A 23711-nucleotide genomic window follows, 5' to 3' on the forward strand; every position below is an offset into this window, starting at 1 on the left:
TCCAAGTGATTTACCTAATTCACACATATCTTACTGTCCTGTCGGCTCTACATCACACACAGTAGAACAGGCGTAACCCCCCCCCCCCATTCCTCCGTCCTCTGCTTGTATTCCCTCCCCCTTCCCTCCTTCTTCATCTTCTCTCTCCCTCTCGCACCACTGCAATCTACCGCAGGCCCTCCATCTCTCCGGCCTGTCAGCATGCTTTTTCATTTGGCTTGTTGCTACAGGGGGCTTGACGCTGGCAGATTACAACTCGGCAGCCAGTCATTTTCGATTTATCAGAGGCCCCCCACACCCCGACGCCTCCTTTTCCCACTCCCCCACCTCAGCCCTTCCACACTCACTACCCTCACCAGAGGCAGCCCAGACACACTGCACAATTCCTCATCACTCCACCGCCGTTGCCTACTTCCCTCCAAACCTCCTTATCTTCCACTTTCAATCCATGTGGAAAATTTTGCTCACAAGCCGCAATTCACGAAACATAGAGATCAAAAAATACATGTACGCGCACGCGCGCACACACACACACACACACACACACACACACACATATATATATATATATATATATATATATATATATATATATATATATATATATATATATATATATATATACACAGTGGCAGTGGAAGGATTTAAGCTAGAGAGGCAGCTAGAGCTGTATTATTACTTAGGCCTCTGTCACTGGTGATGACCCGGGAGAGTGGAGAATATCGATTGCGTGTCACTCAAGGCATTCAGCAGATTGCATTGACAAAGCTTGTCGGGCCTTTAATAGCAGGGTTAGCAACCCTGGTTGGGACCCATGAGGAAACTATAACTGCGCCTTATTTCATGGTGGCTTTTAACCATTCTCTGGGTCCAGGGAGTGGATTGATAACAGTCGGGAAGTAATTTTACTCTTATAATAGCTTGCCTGTGGTTGACATTTGTGGCCCTTAGTACATGTGAAAGTACCTCTCCAAATGCAACTGAAAGAAGGCTGGCATTGTCTGGGTGCTTTTGCAGCGTCCCGCGAACAAAGATGTGGTACGCTCACCAAAGCATGATAGGAAGAAAGAAGCTGGGGGGGTAGACAAATAAATCAAAAGGAATGTATGAGTGTGATTTATGAGAAGAAGGAAGTCCATTACGCGCTAGAGGAAGCCCAGACCAAAACACAAATAGAGTAAGGGCATGGCTTGCAAAGAGGGTCATGGAGCAATTCATTTGCCATTGCAAGATCACTGATAGCTGCTGAAAACATTACTTGACAGAAAAAGAAAAAAAGCCTGGCAAGATTTCAGTCTTGCTGTAATTCTCAACAAAAATAAGCGTGTTAACCTAAATAGTCTCTTTTTAAGCCAAGTCATGTGGAACTTGGCTAAATATAATGGGTCCCCTGTGCATTGTAATCTGCCTTCCACACATGAGGGAAAGCTATTTCTTCAACTACTAGAGTCATTTCTTGATGCTCCAAGGTCTTGTGTGGTGGTTAGTTGTACTCAGGGCTCTAGGGGCACAAATCATAACATCAAAAGGGTGGTTTTCTTTTGTTTTTCTATGAGTATGGAATATTGAAGAAGGACACTTTGTGTAATAATAATAATAATAATAATAATAATAATAATAATAATAATAATAATAATAATGATAATAATAATAATAATAATATATTTTAAGAAAAACAAATGTTTCTTTTGTGTCTGATTAACAAATGTGTTTAAAATTATTTTAAGCCTGGCATCCACTCTGCATTTATGTTAGAATTTCCCACACGTGGAGGAAATAGATGGTCTTCTTTGCTTCTACTATGCTTACACTAGGAGCCTGCTAAAAGCTCTGGGTAAAACAGCATAGTGAGTTTTGATTCAAACTTTTGATTCTGAAAATGCAGTGAACAAACACACATGTATCAGGATATGGTGTTGAAAGTGGGGTTTGGTCTTCACAGCTGCCATCCAGGGTCATTAGACATCTCTTTGTTTGTTCAGATATCCAAACTCCTTGGCTTTGATTCCACATTGGAAAATGGAAAAATCTCAATCCATCATTCTTTTTCCCAAAGCGATCGTGTGAACCAGTGTGACGGTTAATGGCACAACATGTTTGCATGCTCCATTGCCATGGAGTTGGAGTTGAAGATGCCATCATACACCTGTAATTTCCCTCTGGGATTATTAAAGTATTTCTGATTCTGATTCAACAAACCCATTGTCACCTGGACAAAGCAGGCAGCACTGTGAGGATGATGCTGTTGGATTTCTCCAGTGCATTTAACACAATTTAGCCTGGTTTGCTTTGGCAGAAACTCCGGAAGACTAAGGTGGAGGCCCTAAACAATTGCCTGGATCTATGACTGCCTGACAAACAGATAACAGTTTGTGAGACTGAAGGACTGTGTCTAACCAGATGGTCAGAAACACAGGAGCACCACAGGGAACTGTACTCTCACGGTTCCGTTTCACTCTGTACACTTTAGAATTCTAGCACAAGTCTGACTTCTTGTTATAATCTCAGGTTTTGAACAGGTGCAATACTGGTGTAGCCTCAGTGTGCACGTGTGTTGTTGCTCACAGAGGTCCAATGAATGCTCAGACATGAAAAAATAGGGGGAACTTTGCTTCCTAGGAGTTCTGCACTTGAGTTATTTAGAAAAATTAAATGTCGGGGCAGAAAAATACTTGTTCTTGTTTGCAGAAAAGACTGTTATTTTGTCCTCTGGTGTGGTATGCTATGTTGTTGGAGTGTTTCTGTATTCTCTTATTTTTGCTACTAGGAGTTTTCCTGGATCCACCTGTAGTATAAACCTAAACGTGTTCCAAGACGTATCTGGGTGGTATGAAATTAGTTTAGTCATTCTCATTAACAGTGTTTGTTGATTGAAAGTGAATAACTTGAATTTTTGTGTTTTATCATTATTTCTGTCAGCTCCAAAGCTATATTTGGTTTTTCAGGGTAATGATCGTTTGACTCCCTTTTCTGAATATTTGGGGAAGCTAACTGCTAGCCGTTTTGCAACACTTATTGAAGTCAACAGGCCTGTGTATGTGACAAAGTATATGTTCACTCATATTTTTCCAATGAAAATGCCCCAATGCAATGGTTGCGTGATCTCTACCCTATGTTGAGTGAATTGAGACTGGACATGTTTTATGGCTAAATGATAACCAGGTTTTACTGCAATAGACTGGTGACCTGTCCAAGGTTGTACCCCGCCTCTCGCCCATTGACAGCTGGAGATAGGCACCAGCACACCATGTGACCCCACAAGGGATAGACATGTTAGAAAATGGCTGGATGGATGGATTGGATGGATGGATTACCAGGTTTTAGTCATGTTTATTCCCTTGTGGAACTTAAGGTTGCATTATAGTAAGAGGAGTTCTCATTGACCAATACTTATAGTATATTTGTGTTATTCTCTTGTAGAACACCACACTCTCCATACATGGAAATATTCTTGTACAAATCTAAGAAAAGACCATTTCAAAGTTGAATCCTGTACACTATCTACTTTCCTCTCTACTCACCTGAACATATATAATCAATGTCCTAACCCAACACCCTGAAGTGATTGCTAATACACTTACAAACCAGTTACAGTCTTTATTACATTATTCATGCGGCATCTGGTGCAAGCACACATTTTTCTGTTCTTGTGGGGTATGGTTTGGCAAATCCAAAATAATCCTCACCAGCATATGGTTTGGCCTTCACTGTGAAGCCTACAGGAAGCTGCAAAGTAGATGCCAACTTTAGCATCAGTAGCTGCTAACTTTTAGCCAGTTGCAGAATTCTCAATGCTTCAAAACAGTTGCTGTCTTTTGATTGCTGTATTTTTACTGTGCTTACAAATCCTTTGTATCAAATCTGCTACCACATCACTGTTTCTTTTTTTTCCTACAAATTACCCAAAATGCTGCCACACAAAGTGTTTTAAAGTGACACAGGCTTCTTCAGGCATTTTCTAGTCACATGCTGTTAGCCACCCCGGCAAGCAGGCTATTTAAGATCTAGGTTCAGAATATTAAATATATTTAGAACACATGAATAACAATGATGTGTTTCAGCACAGGTGTTTAGCAGACCTTTGTCACACAAGTCAGATCTTCAGATTTAGAGCTCTGGGAGTTGTCTTTAAAACCAAAATGTGGTTACGGAATTTTGTGAATTGTTAGCTTTATAGATTACATATTTATTCCAGAATAAAACAGGTGGCTCTTTAAATCAAAATAAAAGCAGAATTATCACAAGATGATGTTCTAGTCTACCTTATTATTTTTTTAAAAACATACTGAATGGTAGCCATTGATGCATATAATTTCTTGGGCAGCTCTGGCTATCACATCTACTGTATTTATACAGTGAAGACAAATGTTCTGCTTTGCTTGGGAGCTGGAAAGGAAGTATTGCTCTAAGATGGCAAATTTGAATTGCTTTAAATAACTTATTTTGTAGGAGTAAACTTTAAACAAAGTCCAGGAAGTGGTGATTTTAATGGCCACAGCAAGAAAAAGCAGCAAGATGTCCGTAATTTTAGGTAATAAATGAAGTGTGGTTCCACTAATGCTAATGGATAGTGTTGTGCAGTTATTATGGGTTTACATCAGTGGTGCTGTTATTACACCTGGGGAATTTCTTATCTCTAAAATCCTGGTGTCTGGATCTACAGTTATGTTGTTTGGCTTTATTCTTGTTGCCCTTGGCTGTTCTCTAACTCTCATTATCAATCTGTTGAAGCCACCAGAGCAGATGTTTGGCTGACTCCTTGCAAGCTGAACAAACTGCTGCTATTAATACAGTGGGACCGTTGCACTCTCTTGTTTTATGACTTGATAACGATAAATGCATATAGGAAGGTGGGTAAATGAGGACCTTTGCAGCAGCAGCAGCAGCAGCAGCAGCAGAGGCGGGTGATAACAGCACAGGCTTAAGGCAGACACCTTGGGTCTGCCAAATAGAAACTGTATATCTTACCATCAGATTTTACAGCCACTTCTAATCCCCAAGTTGCAGCACAGATGGAGCTGAATGCTGTTAAAGTTAGGTGCTATTTGGCTTATGCCAACATACAACACCAATGGCTTGGCAATGCTAAATTGAAATACTTGCCTTATCCCTGACAATAATTTTTTCTGTTTAAATTTTTAATTATCTTGTACCAGTCTTCATTGCTTAGCTGTAACATTATGAGCATCACCATAATAGTGTTTGAAATCTAACTTTTTTTTGTCAATACAGCCGCGTGGCTGATATGTGCACTGGACTCCAATTTACCCCTGAAGGCACGGTATGGCATTTGGATTTTCTGAAGTACCGTTCTATGCAGTTGTTTATAATCGTTCCCTTACCTGAAGATGTCATATCCGTGTGAGCCTGTTGAAAAGTTTAGCTTCTTTTAGCAATTTAAAACAACTCAAACTCAAATTGTGCATATCAGTGGGATACAACCTTGTTTCCAGTTATTAACAATCCACATTTACTCCTTTCTTGCCAGAGCTTGAAAGAACTGATGAATCGCAGCAGATCGGATGGATTAACACAGCCAACGTCCTCAACCAGCGTAACTCAACGTCTCAAGACAGAGGCTATAAGGCCTCATAAACAGCACAGAAAATGAAAACGGTCTGCTGTGAAATTTTAGTCAGCTAAAATAGCTGCATAGAAAGGGTTGGGGTCTGGAATATGTCACAGCAGCCATCTCTAAGAGAAACACTAAACATGGCCTTCTTAACATGCCCCCTGCACGATTGTCTGTGCTGCATTCCCATCCATTTCATTTGCCTGAGAGTTCACGCTGCTGTGATGATGGAGCAAAAAAGTGGTTTGAACTTCCTAGTCAAGCAATCTCCAATCTTTTTTCTGCCAAATTATAAACCAAGGTAGAGTTCTCACCATTTCACAAAACGGTGTATCTTCCCCTTCCAATGAACAGGCTCCAGTTTGTATTTTTGCACTACATAGGGTGTGAGGGTGAGCACATTACTGCTATTCCTGTAACACAAATAGAGCCCTCTTTCCCTAAACTGGAAGCACTTGTCTATCATATTACCACATGAGCCTCACACACAGCTTGACCCAGTGTTAAGTGTCCGCGCTAAATTTCATTGCCTCCATCTCCTGGAAGGCCTGCCAATATACTGGCAGCGAATTCCTGGAGGAAAATAAATGGCAATAAAAAAGAGAAATGATAGCCCCTGCAAGCCGATAGGAGAGGGCTTTCTCTCTGCCGCCTTTTTTCCATACTGCTCTTTATCGAGGTGGTGTGATGTGGGGAGCTGTGATTTGGCACGCTGTCTGGCTCTTTAGTTGAATCGGAGTTTGAAAGCCAATATTGAAGTAACTACACCCAAGCACATATAGAAGAGCAAGGGATTCATATAATTAATAGAGTGCAGATTTCTTGGTGCAGTTACGCGTTGATGAGAGCTCAACTGGGCAGCTTTAAGTGTGATCATTTTCAGTTTTTGGATGCCTTCTGGGAAGACGTCATGTAACAATATCCTGTTGGTCTAATTTTTTTCCTGCCCTGGACTGGGAACACTGAGTCCCGGGGAATTGGAGGCATGTGAGTTTGACGGCAAAGGTTATTTTACTGCCATGCTGGGCTACTATAACAAGTTGTTCGGATATGATCTGAGAGAGTAGAGTTCCCCTACTGCTCTTATACTCTCCCCATCCCACCACTGCAAATTTTTCTCCACCTGCTCAGTTCATTATTAAATCAGGGAATTGTCCCCATAACTCAATCCACTCGACTAGTGCATTATATGACCATTTGTGAGAAGGGTGATTGCGACGCGGGGCGGAGGATGGATGTTAAAAGCATATTGATTTGTCTGTAATGTCGTCATAGATCAGAGATTTATGGCGATGTATAAATGCAGCCGCAAGCTTTAGTAGCCTCCAGCCTGGGGTGGAGGAAATGGAGTCCTTAGTATGACTGATGAGATAAAGACAGTACTCTCAACTGCGTTTACCCCCCTCCCATTTTCCACCCGTATGAGCCTCCATTTCCCCAATTCCTCCTGCTCTAAGGATGCTCTCACCCTGCAGCTGTGGGACTACTCCTCATTGGGTCCATATCTTTGGCTTCAAATTCCAGCACAGTCCTTGTGAGAGCCTTGTCATTGACCTGAGAAGGGTTAGAGTGGGTGCATATTAGTCATTCCTCGCTTAATGTTTAAAATAGGCTATCTCAATGCAGCACATCACATAACGATGTTGTAGAATTGAAAAGAACAATAGATGTTCAATTTCTCACGCGTAAAGTACTGTGAAAGATTCTTGATCAGTCATTTTCCAGGCTTTCAGGATGTTTGTGCTTGAACGGTGCCCGCTTTCTACAAATTTTTGTGCAGCAAATTGACCTGACATCATTCAAAGAAATACACTCCTTGTTAGGTAACTATTATTTTTCTTTAAGAAATATGATATAAGAAGCTTGGAGAACAACATTTGAAATATGTTTTAGGCCCCATGTTGTGTGTGGTAATTAATTAAATATTTGAGGGTCAGAGGCGATGTCACACCATGCTTGAGAGTTTCTGCAAAATCTGACTTTACTGTTATTTCATAGCTCTCAACTCTCACGCATTGACCGTGTGACACACGTATTTCACTAACTTCACACGCTCACACGCAATACATGGCATTTCACACGCAAACATGGCATTTCTCACGCATAAAAATCACAAAGCCCATCTGGGCTGCGGACGACAAAACTCCGCCTTCTGCTGAGCTGTTTCGGCTTCTTTCACAGCTTGTGGCCATCAGTAATTCCTGCTGCAGTTCTTTTTAACAGAGCAGCAGGAAGAGTGATCAGAGTTATGAATAATTTTAGTCTTAACAGTGGTGAAAGTGAGCCGGTAAGGTACTGTACTACGTACGCAGGAGGGGAGGGGGCGGGGGAGCTGCTGCGAGATGACCGGTTCATTCAGAACCAGTCATGGCTGCACGCTGATCATAAAACAGTTCTGCTAACCCGATGCAGTTTAAAAAGCCACTTAGTCTGTTTATAAGTTTCGTTTTTATTAATTCTGCATTTTTTAACTACATGCACCGTATTTCTGTGCCTCCGCGCTTGCTCCTCTCCCTCCTCTCCTTTCCCTCGGACTCGGAGCAGGTGCTTTCTGGGCGTCAGTGTGCCCAGAGCGCACTGACGAGAGCAATAGAGATTCGTCTGGTCAGCGCGGCGACTGACTGAGAAACCTGTCGCTGTGAAAGGTGATAATGGTTATAAACTGTAACAGTCTAGAAGTGCATTGATCTGAAAAGAGGGAGACATCAGCAGCTGGATCGTGCGTAAAGACGCAGCGGGAACCTCTGTGTGCTTCAGTGTTGCTGCTGAGGGGATCATAAAGGCTTGATGAAACTCAGCCTGATTCTCCAATCAGGTTATAGATTTACAATGATAAACAACCCATAGATGAATGTGTAACAGTATAATAACTCGGTCAATAATTAAAATCTACTTAATTTTATTCAGTATTATTTGAACAATTGTGTATTATTTATGTTTTAATCCATTAACTGAACAATAAAGTATTAATCTGTCTCTTTCTCTTTTTAACACAAGTAATACATGTCTACTTCATTGTCTGGTGGGATAAAAATGAGATGGAGTTGACTCCACCGGCTCTTCCAGGGTCCGGTTAGCCCCGCCCCAAACAAGCCCCGCCCCCAAATTAGCATAATCTCACTCCTAACTTTTGATAAAAGTTGAGAGGTCTGTATTTTTTAAGACAACCTGTCGTAAGCATCTTAAACTAGCATAGCAGTTCATAGTTAGCGCAGTTGCTATATCAAAACCGCACATTTCCCATATTTATCTTAAAGCTTTAAGATAAATATGGGAAATGTTATAATGTTTATTTAGCTAGCTATAGTTGGTATTCCTGATCAAAAACACATTTTGTTATACTGGGTAAAATCACCCTTCCATCCTGAAAGTAGTTACTACGTAATGTATTTACCAAAAGGAGGTTAAAAAAACGTCTAAACAATCGTTGCCGTTCAGTCCAAAGGGCATGGATTTGTCAGAGTTTTGTTCCTGCTCTCACACATAGACATTATAACCCCCCCCCCCTCCCCCCACTCTGTCCCTCAAGTTCTGGAGGCATCACCTTAACCATTGATTGTCCCACATGCCAATCATTGTGACACACTCAGGTAACGCCAGTGTGTGTGTTTGTTCCTTGTGAGTTTACGTTAGCTGCCTGCACATGCGCATTTCTAGTGTTTATGTATCTGGTTAGCTTGATGGCTAGGTTAACAGTTAGCCAGCCATTGTAGCTCTGGTGCTCTCACCGTAGACTTTGAACATGGCTGAGATTTACAAGAAGCAAACCGCGTTCATGAGAAGAAGAGGAAGGTCTCAGTGGAAAGAAATAAGACCAGAGTGGATTTGGGAGATTTTTTTCACGCGATCCCCCTGACGAGCAAGAGAAAGGTAAGACAGTATTGCGCATTCGCAGTTATTCAAAATGGGACTTAGGGTCACCGACCCTAGCTTTACACATGAGATTTCCAAAGGGATTGCAACATTCCAGAGTCTTGCAAATTCCATGACAGAAGGAGGTTGAAAATAGCATCTTTGCAGTGCTCTTTACTCCGCACCATGCTGTTATCTGCTGAAAAGTCTTGCTCTCTTTCTTGAGTGTACAAATGAACCACTGACAAATGTGTGTCCTATTAATTTATTGATAGATGCATATCCTCTTAAATTGAAATTTTAGAATTATACAACTGTACACTGGTCAGGGCAGATTAACCTGAATGCTGACCAATTCCGATCACTAGCAGATTTCTTGGAGCATCTCTCCTACTTACTAAAGAGGGCTAGCATAGAAATGCAACTGGTCAGAGAGTGGACTGAACTAGAAAAGGCTACCTGCGTCCATTGAAAATGTTTTTTAACTGATGCAAAACACTGGTCAGAAATAGTAAGGTCTAATTTATTTCTTTACCAACAAAGATTGTGTATGATTCAAACAAATCATTGCTCTGGCCAGCATTAACACGATAGGCTAAGAGCAGCTTTTAAGTCTTTTATACCGAGATTTTGACTGTGATAATGGCACATGTGACATCCATGTTTTAAGTACACAGAAAAACAACTTAAATTGGGGTTACAATCACAACCACAGCTCTGTGACCTCTTTGCCACACTAAGGGAACGGCAAACAAATCGGTAACAGTGGAGGCCAAGCACTGATGCTCACTGACAGGCTGTGAGCAAGGGTGGCAGAAAGGGTTATGGGTGACAAACACGTTAGGCAGGGCTCCTGTCTGTGGAAGTTAAAGCAGCTGGGCCTCGGGGGGGCCAAGTGCAGGGTCAGCAATAGGCCATGCTGTTAGGCTCACCCACGCAGCTACTGTCAGAAAAATGACATAGGGCCCAATGTCAACCCCGTGCAGGCCCTGATTATCCTGCGGCCCCCATTTTCACATTAGTCTTGTCAGAAAAGGCCAGCTGTGAGATAAACAGGCCCAGCAGTTTCCAACTGCTGTTGTCAACCAGCCTAAGGTGGTGTTAGTGGATGGGCTCACTGTGAGGCTGATGTGATGTGGAGGCTGGCAGGGACATAATTAGTGAAGCTTAATGTGGTCCTAATGTTTGGCATTGCTGTATCCTCAGGCTGTGGGAGAACATCTGCATAAAGTCAAAAGAAATTCTTTAAGTTCATTTTAACTGTTCACTCATTAAACTCTCCTTCACTTTAATGGCCCTGGTATATAGACCTCTGAAGACGGAATGAGGGAAATATTCAAAGTGCAGTGAGTAGAAACTGAGGGGATCTGACAGTTCTGCTGGAAACACACAATTTATTAGCAGCAACAGAGCTTCGGCAGTGGATTATCTATAAAACTTTCATGGTTCTCCCTCAGTGGCAAGCAGCCATAAAACTTCCCAAATGAGGGACTTGTTAATTTACTTGTTAGAGCAAATTAAAAATTTATAAGCGCTTTTAGGTAAATGAGATCCTCTTTCATTGCTGCCCTAGTGGGATTCTTACTGCCAGATCCTGCGAGGACAGGTTAGCTGTTGTGAAAGCCGCAGAAGAACAATAAAAGCCCCTAAATTGTTCCAGGTTTTATTACCGCCAAGCTCCGCAGCTGCTGTTGCGCGTAACTAAGGGAAACCAGGAGCTGATGGCAGCAGAATCCCACTGAGGCGAGTAGGAAACTGAGGCAAGTTCTCTCCCTTTTTTCTCCCTCTTTGTGGGATGAAGCTGAGAGGCAGTTGGGGTGGGGGGTGGGGGGGGTGTATCCGCTTTAGATTGGTTGTGTACGACTCCATTTAAAAAGGCCTTTGTGGTTCGAAATGTTAGTAGGCCTACTTTTGTGCTTGATTGCATTGGGGCTGTAGTGCAGCCCTTGAGAATAGGTCAATACACTTGTAAAATTCCACTATGGCAATGGTGAGCACTTTTCAGTAAGTGAGAAAATAATTGACTCCACATGCTCAAGAATATGTTGTAATAGCTGTTTTACAGCACCTCTCAAGGTAACGCTGCTAAATTAGATATTTCATTTTGCCTTTCATCTTCAAACATACAACTGTGATCATTTGGGACGAACAGTAATACCTTTTTTCACTTTTATTTTACTGGCGTTGTAACACAGCGCCTTATATCGGACATATATTTTTTTTATGACATCTTGTTTCTGTATATGCAGACACCTTGTGCAGGTCGGTGTGTTTATTATCCTTGCATGTCATTATCAAGTACTGCTGGTATTTCACACGCAGCCATAATAATGTCGCTTCCAGCCTGTGTGTACAGATGGCAGCACATTTTATTCCAACGTTGAAAAGGCCTGTTGATAAGCAAGGTCCCATCAGCTTGTGTTCGTACAGACTGAGTGAATATAAGTGTGTGGGTGAATCTACAGCAGTCTGTACGCGGGGAACTCATTTGCTGCCGAGGCCTGTCATGTAGTAGCAGTTGTCTGGTGCATCATAGGAAGTCCCTTCTACAGGAGCTTTATAGAGCTGCTATAGAGCTATTAACTTAACCCGCATCATAGTTTTAATATTAAGTTTTAATATCTTAAATTCCATCATTATTTTTGCCTCAACAATCCTAGAAAATTGTCTTTTACTAGTTTGTTGCAGATTTACTTTACGCTCTGAAAACCTGAACTAACCGTGACCTAATTAGGCTACATGGCTGTTTAAATGCCTAATGCCTTCAATTTCTTCATTTGCTCCCTCACTATAACACAATGAGTTATAATGTTGTATATTATATGTGATAAAATCAGGTAACTGTTATTAGTAATGCCTCAGTAATAGCATAAAAAACTACTATGCACCTAAACCACAAGTTAAACACAAATTGTTGTTCTGTGATTACACAGGTGATAATAGGTTTTATTGAATTTTCATTTAAGTGTGTGTGTGACATGATCTAAACATAATAAGTAAACATTTCACTGAGAAAACTGGTCATGCAGCCAGCAATCTGAGAAACTGAGTCCACTGAGTGTATAAGACAACATTAGCTATTATCAGTATCAATTAGGTAGTTTTAATAAATTTAGAGGAAACTGTAAGTTCCCTTTTTCCCTTTTTGGAAAAAGGGAACTTTTATCTCCGACATGTTGAGGCATGTTAATTCAGGCCATCAGAGAGACTGAGACTTTTAGCAGATAATAGGAAGGCTTAATACACTGCAGCAAACTTGCTCTGTTTTATCCATTCCGGCATTTAGCCTCTGCGTGTTATTAAAGCCGGTGGATTTGGAAGCATTGGCAGCTTTTTAGAAATGTCCAAGTTATAATTTTACACACAGAGATTGGTTTTTGAGCCATCCTAATCTCTCTAAAAGTTAAATAGAGTTTAAATCTCAGAACTGGAACAGAAAAGGGACCTCTGGCAAAACATATTTGAATTAATTTTATTTCCTTGGACATTGTAACTCCTAAGGATGAATTGGAACAAGGTAAAATCAGAATTTGCAGGTCTAACCTTTACCAAACCCAATTACCTACACAATTCTGATTGCTGCAGCTTTACTAGCAAGTATTGCTTGAAAGTTTTCTCTTTGTAATTTTTGGACTAGTCATTGTATTTTCTTGAAAGATGTTGGGGTCGAAGACTACGGAGGTTAGCCAAGCAGCAGCGTTGCATCTGACAGATTCCACTTAGTCGGACCGAGACACAGAGGAGATGGAAGCTTTATCATCTAACACAGAACGGGCTGTTGGGTGGAAGTGTGTTACCATGCCCTTACTACTAATTTGAATGTCTTACTGTGTTATGTTTGGCATGAAACCCAACTGTAATATTTCAACTGTATTAAATATTTCAATCCTAAGACTCACTGAAGACCAGCAGTTATCCAATATCAAGAATGTAAAGAGATGTTTTCTGTTAAATGCATTCATTTGCAACACCCTGCCTCCTAATTGCCGATACTTTGCCGCTTGGGTACAGCGTCCGCACACACATCTCATCTCTCCACCGTAGTTTGCTGCAGTGAAGCACACCAGGTTCATTACAGAGGGTTTAAAACTGAAACTAAGTTTAAAAAGGGCGTAAAAAGTATGCCTTCCATGCTGTTTCAAGTGGGAGTGATCAAATGATCCCAGATCAGGTCACAGAGACAGCCCACGGGCCCCATGCAGGGGTTTCTCATTTAGATTTATCACCAGGCAGCAGGTCATTAAATTTCAGCTTCCCTGTTTGATGGTACTGACCACCACCAGTCCCTCCATTTGCCTGAGACATCCATTAATCACACCGTAAAAAGAAATTAATCCATCAGCTGAAGTTAAAAAAAGAGAGCAGATGAGGAAAAAAAACACACGCACACAATTCTCTGAAGTAATTTAAAGGAGCTCAGGGGGAAATTAAAGGGAACAAGCTGGGATACGTTCTCAAATAGCTGTGTAATCAGGTCCTGAGCTATGTAATAGCCCTGAAAGATGAGCCGCTCTTTATTGGAATGTTTTTATTAGACGTGTTCTTCAGACATTACATACAGCTGAATAAATGCAAGATTTCTGATTTCATGGACTCCTTTCCTGTTGATAAACCAAGGCACAGATGGTGTGATTATGTGGGTTTTCTGCTGCAAAGCATAGTTTGATTCCATATTGATTAATAAAACACAAATGTCTGTGTCTCTTATCCCCACCCCCTCCAAACTCGCGCACACACACACACATACACACACACACACACACACACACACACACACACACACACACACACACACACACACCAACTTTCTTGATTATATCTTTTATAAGCCCAGCACATATGAGTTCAGTTCCTGGCAGAGAATATTTGATGTAGGAGCCAGCAGCAGCTTTTCTTTGTCTGTGGACATTCATAAATGCATGAGTGTGCTGGCACGCACTGCTCGGTGTTGTCAACAGGGACACTGGTTGGTTAATAAATATTATAGGTCAATGTGTTTTGATGAAGGAGCTTGAGACCAGGGCACAAACAGTATCCCCCATGCTTTCTCCATGGATCACTTCAGAGGCCAGGCTGGATGAGATATTGTTCCCATTTTCCCCTCGAAGAATTTTCTCCTTTCCCTTTGGACAAAGTGGCATTTACACCCCCGTCACTCTATTGTGTGTCTGCCTTTTATGTCAGTGACGTAGGAAGGCACGCTGCTGTAGAAAAATAACTCTCCGGCATCACATCACTACGCATTTGACACGGTGGCTTTTTTTTTACTTGTGGGAACACCCTCTCAGCTCACATCTCCTATGCAGCTCTGCACAGTTGATGCAGCTAAGATCCAGCTATTGTAATAATGATTACATTACATTACTCAATCTCATGTTAAACCATGCAGATGTGTCCCATTCTGCGGCATGCTGAATGCTTGAGATTGAAAGAAAGACTGACAGAAGTCAGAAGTTTTTTTTTTTTCATTCTGATTTAATCAGCTCACAATTATCTAACAACTGGGGGGCTCTCATAGAGAAAAGTCATTCCAGCCGATCAGCTGTCCCTTGTATAGAGAAAAACTGTTGACATATGGTTGTCACTGCAAAAAGTAATGTACACATTTCTGACAGAGCTGACCACTTGGAATTCCACAGGCTTCAACCCAACATGCAAGCACTGTTCACAACAGGAGCATATCAAAAGGACACGCTTACTTCCAACTCATGAGAAGCATTTTATCGTCCACAATATCAGAAAAAAGGGAAACAGAAGGTGTGACAGCGGTTTTACGAGAAGAAAGAGAGGAGGGAGCGTGTTTTTGAAGGAATGTTGTGTTGGAGGTAGTTAGTACTTCTGCAGCTTAGGTCAAAGCTTGACATGCCTCCATGCATGGCCCAATTTGTCTGATAGTGTGTCTCCCCAGCCTTTCTCACCATTTGGACGCACGATCACTTACACGCTCACAAGCCTTCTCAAACTTTCACACACATTAAAAGGGGCCCATCAGGCATTCCCAGTGTTGAGATTCTCTTATCACATTCTACACTCTGGTGAATCCACCGGTCCTCTACCCATCATGCAATTCTCCTAAGGAATAGGATTCCTTTCACACCACTAATGGCTACAGAAAAGGGAACATTTTCATTTTAATTATCTGCTCAGCTCAAGGGTTCCTTTGGTATTCCCCTGCCTCGTGCCCTTTCATCACGTTAAATTATTGCTGATACCTGCACGCGTGCGCACACGCACACACACACACACACACACACACACACACACACACACACACACACACACACACACACACACACACACACACACAGGCTTTGGCCCTCTTGTGCTGGAGATAGACAGGCCAGTTCTACCAATCTGTGTGAGTAGTATTGTACTCTCGATTTCCATGTTAACCTTTTCACATTTCTTCACAACTTGGGACATTATCTTGTAAACCACCACAAAGCGGTGCATATTTGTGATGTGGAAGGAAAAAGATACAGTTTTCAGCACTTTTACTAATAAAAATCTAAAATGTGTAGCATGCATTGGTATTCAGCACCAGTTACTCTCATGTCCCAGAATAAAACCCTCTGTTGCCTTATTATGTGACCTAATTATGTGACCCCACGCAGGAAGGGGCTCAGTTCAGATGAGACAAAAAGTGAACTTTTTTTACCTACATGCTAAACACTATTTGTGTTGGTAACACTGCACATCACCCTGAAGACACCATTTTCACTGTGAATCACATTTTAGTGATGGAATTCCAAAAAAAGACAAAAAAGAAAGCAACTGAACTTTTATTTTTTCATTTTTTTTGGAATGACCATGACCTGGATGACTGAGAATCTTCACCAGCACTTGGTGATGGAACCATCATGCTGTGGGGATGCTTTTTTTTTCACAGGTTTGCATCCTGGAGGAAAACCTGTAAGAACCTGCAAAAGACCTGACACTGAGGTTCATCTTTCGGAAGTGTAGAGTTTAGTTGGGGAGTTTGGATCTAACCATATTCATGTTCACTAGAATGGTCTAGTCAAAGTAGCCCAGACATAAATCTAACTGAAAATGTGCACCAAAAACCTGTCATTTGATGTTTTCAGATACTCCCCATCCAATCTGACTGAGCTAGTTATTCTGTGAACCTGAAAGGGGAAAAAACAGATCTGCAAAGCTGGTGTAGACATACAGCAAAGCAATGCCTGAATACAGATGCTTTCCACACTTTTTCCACAGATGTTGATTTGTAAAAAAAAAAAATACAGAAACCATTTTATTAATTTTATGTCATTTCATGAGTATGCACTACTTTATGTTGATGTTGGTGTGTGACATAAAATACCAATAACAGTTATTGTGGAAAGTTTCAGAGATATCTACTTTTGCAAGGCACCATAAGTGAGAAAACTGTACTGTCTCATAAACCAGGCATTATCTTTCCTTTGCAATAAAGTTAACATAAAAACCAAGGATTTGGCTTGCGTTAAGAAGCAGCATGAAGATCAGCTGTAGTCTTGGACCAGGAATCCAATCCCCACATCCCGCCGAACCCTGCACTCCCGAGAGTTTTTCGTAGTTCCTCAGACTGTGAAGGGCCTCAGACGCTGGCAGATTGGCCAGTCCTTCCTTTTTCTTCTCATCATTTAGACACATCTCAAAGAGCGTGTGTAGAGGATGGCACTTGCTGAGCTCCTGCTGCCTCAGCATGTGGTGTCTGCTTGGGAAGGAGAGTGGCCACGTTTGAAGGTTCTGGAAGGGTCTTTGTCCCCGTTCCCTATTTCGTGGGCTGAGAGGAGTCGCATACTGAGAGATCAGATGGCGTCTATCGTTGGCAAGCATAGTGATGTCTACTGAATAGGCTCGGAAACATGACAGATTTACAGAGACAGCACTGCATATCCTGCCAGTTCTCCCATATTCATGAGCTGACTTCTGCGGGACGCCTTGCTGAGCCAGAGAATTGTATGTAGAAATTCATAATGCAATATTAACAGAATTAACCCTTGATTTCCTTGTGGGTTGTGTTTTGTAGCTGAAACCTGGGCAGAACAACAGCAAGGACAGCGACAGCGAGAGTGTGAGCGGCAAGTACAAGCCCTCCATCAGGAGCAGCTCCAGAGACAGACTGACAGATGTGAGTACGCTGCCTTCTCAACCTCAATTATAAAACATGTACAATGAAGTTTAAAGGCCAATGTAGATCAAAGAAAAAAACCTATGTGGTCACAGAGGAGTAAATTTACATAAAAAAACATCACAAATTTCCACAACAATATCACTTATTTAAGAGCAAAGCTTTAGATATTGTGAGATGTCGTAAAGTTGTGAATTTTCCCTAATTAAAGACATACGTTGACAATATCAAAACTAGGATATACTCAGAAGTTTGCAAAGCCAAGACATTTGTGGCAAAAGTGCCAGCAGTCTTTTAACTTTTAAGGTACACATTTAGGAGATGCACATGTGAATAAGATCCGGACTCCTTTCCTGTATCAGAACCACATCTCCTGGGTGCAGACTCACTGCAGCCATGTAGCGTCTTCTTCCTCACTGCCTCAGGTGTGTACTCCGGATCCCGTCCAAGATGTCATTCTGATACAGGAAAAGGGTCTGGTGTTCCACTTACGCCCTGGAAAATATCCAGATGCATATCTCAGATATGTACCGAATACATTTTAAAAGACTATTGCCACCTTTTTTGGGTGTGTGTGTGTGTGTGTGTGTGTGGGGGGGGGGGGGGGGTGCGGGGGGGGGGGGGGGTGTAAGTGTCTGACTTTTTAAATAAATTTCTCACTTTAAAATGTCATCCAATATCCTGTCTTAAGTATTACAAATTCCTGCTTTTAATCATGGGAAATAATATTTTTTCTTGCAAATTACGAGTTTTTCAATATCAGAAACTGAACCCATTCAGCTCCGAGACACTGGACCCATCCCTTTCCTGAATGGTATGATATGGACAAAGCAATGACACCATCATCGAGGCTTTCTGGAAAAGTTTAAATGCATAGTGATCTTAAACAGAATTTTGAGAAAGTCATGACAAATTATCTTAAACATCGTTCTCATTATCCTAACCAACCTAAAACTGCAAAAAGTTTAGTCGGATTTAATGTCACGTTTCAGCTTTTTATTATATTTGTATAACACTTATTCAAAAATAAATCTATGCATTCCTTGTTTTGTAGAAGGTAAACAATGAGGAGAAGAGAGCAGCTGTGAGTCCCTTCACCTTCTGACATTCTGAGATTTAAGGCCAACAGGCTCCAGGGACCTTGTAGCTGGCCATCCGTCCCTGCTCCACGATTTGTGTGGAAAATGCAGCAAAGAGATCAGATATCTGGCCATAATTAAAGCTGCCAGTTGGGAGGCGAGCTTGTCTTTGAGGAAGACATGGCCGAACAACTGAAGCAAAACGGATTCTGCGTGTAGCTTTACAGTGCTTGACTGGGCATGAAATGAAATAAGTAATTTGATGTTGACAACAGAAATTGAAATGATACTTGCTGATGTCTGTGACGACGGTGCAGCTGCATTCCAATAGAGCTTCAACATAAAACATAGCTTTTGCAGAATACTTAGAATAATCTGCCCTTGTCCGGTATATAGAATGATGAGTTTTATTTTGCATCCATTATCTGTTCTGATTAACTAACCACTGCTTCTACGTTACAGCTAATTAACAGCTTCATCCAGAATGATTAAATAACAATTCTATTTTTTTTTTCTGTGGTCAAGTTGCTTTTATTTAGTTTACCACCTTATGCATTTTGTCCCACTACATATATTAGCGCTAAGTACAATCATCACTGATACTTTTTCAGAAGCAGCATTTTGCTTTAATTTGCTCTGAGCTCATATTGACCTCATGGACCAGCAAGTTCTCTCAGTTTAGATTATATCCTCAGTCTTCAGTTATACTGAAGTCCCTATTCAATGAATTACCTCACCTGAAATCAAATCCTGAAGTAATACAATACCTTTCAGTTTTTCTACTGTACATGCTCAAACTGTATTTATGTTAGGGACCAATGGAGAGTACCTCTAACTTGCCTTACATTGTTTGCAGCTGCAAAAAGCTTTCCTACCGGGTTTAGTCTGTATTTTCCCCATCCAACATCCCATTGCCACTGTCACAACTCTGTGCTAGTCTCACATAAAGTGAACTAACGTTGTTGTTTTGGGTTATTTATATTTTGGCGGAATATTTCTCTAGTAGAATCTTTCACCCCCCCCCCCCCCCCCCCCCCCCCTCCCCCCTGGTAGAAAGTCCCTGTAGCAGCTTTTTTTTTTATGAAATCACTTCTGCCTGATCTTACAACTCTGCCACTCAGAGGAGTCAGTAGAATGGAGAAGTCTCTGTTTCTGGTTTCCTCTGGTCAAAACATCCCACATGAGAGTGAGCAAGTCTTGAGACAAGCTGCTGAAAGCTGCCAGGCATGTAGAAAGACTTTTAGACCCACACGTCACTTTAGATGGTCACACTGCATGAGGCTTCATGTCCAGTCCCTACAGGTTTTTGAGCTAGTCCCCTCCAGCCATGCTGTAAAAACCCACTTTACACATCCCAAGAGGTGCAAGCTGGTGCATTTCAGCAGCGCTCAGTCCCCATGACTTAAAGGGGAAGATGGGAGAAATCAAAACAATAGAAATTGTTATGCTTCCCATCACAACCCGTTCTATGTCTTTCATTATATACAGTGATTTGCAGAAGAATGTTTGGAAATGCTGTCACATTACATACACAAGCCTCCATTTATTTTTGTTGGAGGTTTATGTGAGAGACCAACACAAGTCAGTGCATATTTTTGCTATGGAAAAACATTATACATTGTTTTCCCATTTACATGCCAAATACATGCCACACTTTTTTTTTTCAAACAACCTGCTGTCTTCAGATGTTGGCTAACTAGAAACCACCGGTGGTGAATTCAAGCTCAGCATAAATGCAACTGTTTTATCAGAGAGCATTAGCAAACAAACAGCACCAAGGAACACAACAGATCTGTCTAATGTTGGGAAAAAAATGTGTATAATTATGTATAAATATAAGTATGAAAGAAGCATGGCTGTACACCTAACCTCACAAGCTGAGTAAGAGGAGCATTTATCAGAGAAGCAACACAGCCGCCCATGGTATCTGTGGAGGAGCTGCTGAGATTCACAGTTCAAGCAGGGGAGCCTGTTGACTGGACAACTAATAGTCATGCACCTCACAATCTGGCCTGTTTGCAAGAGCGACGAGATGAAAAGCTCCGGTAGAAAGAAAGCAATAAAAATAAATCCAGTTTAAAGTATGCCACAACCAGACACGATCCAGACATGGACAACATCAAGGATTTGGTGTCAGATTAAGCTGAAACAGATTTTATTAGCTATCTGTGAAAATCTGTGTTTGGTGGAAAAAAAAAAACTAGCACTGCACATTACACTAAACACACATTCCCCATGGCCAAACACGGTGGTGGTAGCTTCATGCTTTGGGGATGCATTTCTTTAGCAGAGAAATGAGACGCTGGTCAGTACTGATTGGTTCTGTTACAGGGCAATTCTGCAGGAAAAAACTGTAAAAGGCTTAACAAGACAGGGGTCTGTAGAAGAGGTTCACCTTCCAGGAGGACAAGGGCCTATAGTCAAAGCTACAATGCAGTGGATTAGTTCAAAAGATATTCATGTGTTAGAATGGCCTGTTCAAAGTCCAGACATAAATCCAGTAGAGAATCCTACGCAAGGCTTGAAAATTAATGTTCACAGATGCTTCTGGATGCACAACAAATCAGCATCACACTTGAACCGAAATTGAGAAAAAGAACATTAAAAACACTAAAATCACAATCTTTTTTTTATTCAAACAGTGAATGTCGCTTTCCTTCAACTTCACAAATATGCACTATTCAGTGTTGGTCTGTTACATAAAATCCCCCCAAAGAACGTTGGTTGTGGTTGTAACATGACAAACGATGAAGCAGTATAAATCTGTTTTCTAGTTTATAAAGCTTTGGTGGTTTCATGTAAATAGTTACTGTTTTATTGAGGGATTTTGAAAGCTCATACTATTCATGCTAAATCAGGAAAAATACTTATTCTTTTCCAATAAAAAAAAAAAACAACTCACTGCATTTGTAGGGTATATATAATTCTCAGCAGAGGGTTTCTCCCACACAGCCGGAAAACAAAGAGAAAACATCAAAGTCACTCGTTAGTAACAGGGAGCAATGTGACACAGGAGCTGTCTATGACCCACACTGTTCATTAGACCAACAGTTCGCTAATGGCATTTGCTCCACGACTCCCCTCCCCTCTCGGTCTGACTGCACTCCAATGAAGCAGATGAAGTGAGTTTGCCGACCTGGCACTGGCAAGCAGGGAGACGGAGGCCAGAGGAGGTCAGGCCTGGCAGACCCCTCCTCTCGCCTTCCCTCCTCTCTCTGTCCTGCCAGCTCATTAAGGCCTACAAATGGCACATCAGCTCGCCTGTGTTTGCCTCAACCCCAGACCCCAGCTAAATTGGCAGGCTTAGCTGTATTTGCTAGCAGCTCAGGGTTCCCTTTTGTATTTGTTTGAAGCCGACATGGCAGAAATCCCCCGCACCCCCCACCCCTCCTGTCACCCCACCCCTTCAGTCGGGGTGGCAGGCATTCAGGCAGTCCTGAGCAGAGAGAGTCTGCTGGATCGGGGAGGGCATGGAGCTCTGGATGAATCACTCCCGTTTAGTCTCTGCGGCAAGGGGTGAAATGCCATCATTACCCGGCTGCCTATCAAATAAATTGGCAATTACGGGCCTGGGATTGCGAGTAAACAGCATGTTACTCTTTTTTTTTTTTCCCCCACCCAAGGCTCTTGATGAGAGGCGGGTGCAATAGAGAGAGGCTCTGCAGTGTTGGGTCAGAGCCCGCCAGTTTGTGTTACCCAACCTGATGAGAGGCGCAAGAGGCAGGCTATAATGAATTCACCCCGGTATATCAGTGGCCATTTTTATTTTGAGCCAAAGCTTCCTGTTGTAGTCGGCTTGGCTGAGTAAATTCTACCTGATACACTGAGTCAGAGGCTATGTTGTCCAGACTGCTCTTATTACAGCTTTTCTTTAGTATAGTTGAAACCAGGTATTTACACATGCTGCATAAAAAGACAGCCTGTTTTTCTTTTATTAGAATAAATCAGACTAAATGTTTCTTGTTTCATATGAGTTAGGATTACCAAAATGATTTATATTTGCTAAGTGCCAGAATAAAATGAGGGAAATAATTTTGTTGTTGTTCTTTAGAAGATTACATACATTTGGTAGTAAGTGGTAAAATTGCATTTTAAACTGTATGACTTGGGTCAAATATTTTGGAAATTATTCCAGTTTAGTTTAGTTTAGTTTTTTTCAAGAATCCCCATTAGACCCTACCATAACAGGGACTGTTTTACCTGGGGTCCACACCACAAGCATTACAGTAAAATCACAGCATTACAATCAGGGAAAAACGCATTTTTGAAGCATTTAGCTAAACAACTAAACCGTATCCAAGGTGACAAAGGACTTAACACTGTAGTACTAATGTTCTGATTTCAGGAGACATAAAATGAGCATCACACAAACTCATTGCAATACTTCTATTCGTTTCGTCACAATCATTTGAATTTGTTTGGACCATGAAAGTGTTTTGTTCTGAATCCCAGTAATTTGGCCTGTTTAAGTTGCTCTATTAACTGTCTATCTAAAAAACAAATGTGCGCCATTTGAGTTTGTCTGAGAATATTTCGAGCCAAATACCATGTCCTTTGTTTTTGAAACATTAACCTCTTCTCAATCATCCACTTGTTAGCTGGAATCTTTGCCCATTCTTTCCCGTGTAACTGAGTCTAGTTTGCAGACCACCTTGCTCACACACACCTTTTCAGCTCTAACCACAAATTGTCTAAGGTAGATCAGGACCTATTAGTTGCTTATTAGCTCAGAAACACTGACTTTGATGTGCTTAGGCCACTTTGCAGCTAATTATGTTGCTTGTTTGCCTGTGGGAAACCTCTGGGTTCCTCAAACTTCATGGCTGATGTCATGAGATGTTGTTTTTGATATTTTCACATAATGTTCTTTCTTCTTGATGCCATTTTTTTGGGAAACACTGGTTCCTTCTATAGCAAAACACCACACAACAAGATGCTGTTACCTCCATGCATTACAGGTGGCATGGTGTTTTTGGACTTGGAAGCTTTGCCTTTTTTGCTACAAATATAACAATGGTCATTAGCAAACAAATGAAGCCCTTTTTTTCTGAGCGCGTTTGAAAACTGCAATCTGGCTTCTGATGTTTTTGGA

At 41.5% G+C, this 23711-nt stretch overlaps 1 protein-coding gene across 12 annotated transcripts in view; it reads left to right on the forward strand.

Moving 5' to 3' along the window:
* auts2a (activator of transcription and developmental regulator AUTS2 a) overlaps nucleotides 1–23711 on the forward strand; it is a 436359-nt gene that overhangs the window by 180473 nt on the left and 232175 nt on the right. For all 12 annotated transcript variants that reach the window (XM_036143442.1, XM_036143441.1, XM_036143446.1 and 9 more), the window contains one exon: nucleotides 17439–17540. In XM_036143442.1, coding sequence (XP_035999335.1) covers nucleotides 17439–17540 — 102 coding nt within the window. The remainder of the gene's footprint in view (nucleotides 1–17438; nucleotides 17541–23711) is intronic.

The sequence above is a fragment of the Fundulus heteroclitus genome, chromosome 11, assembly GCF_011125445.2.
Source record: "Fundulus heteroclitus isolate FHET01 chromosome 11, MU-UCD_Fhet_4.1, whole genome shotgun sequence".
NCBI classification, from domain to species: Eukaryota; Metazoa; Chordata; class Actinopteri; order Cyprinodontiformes; family Fundulidae; genus Fundulus; species Fundulus heteroclitus.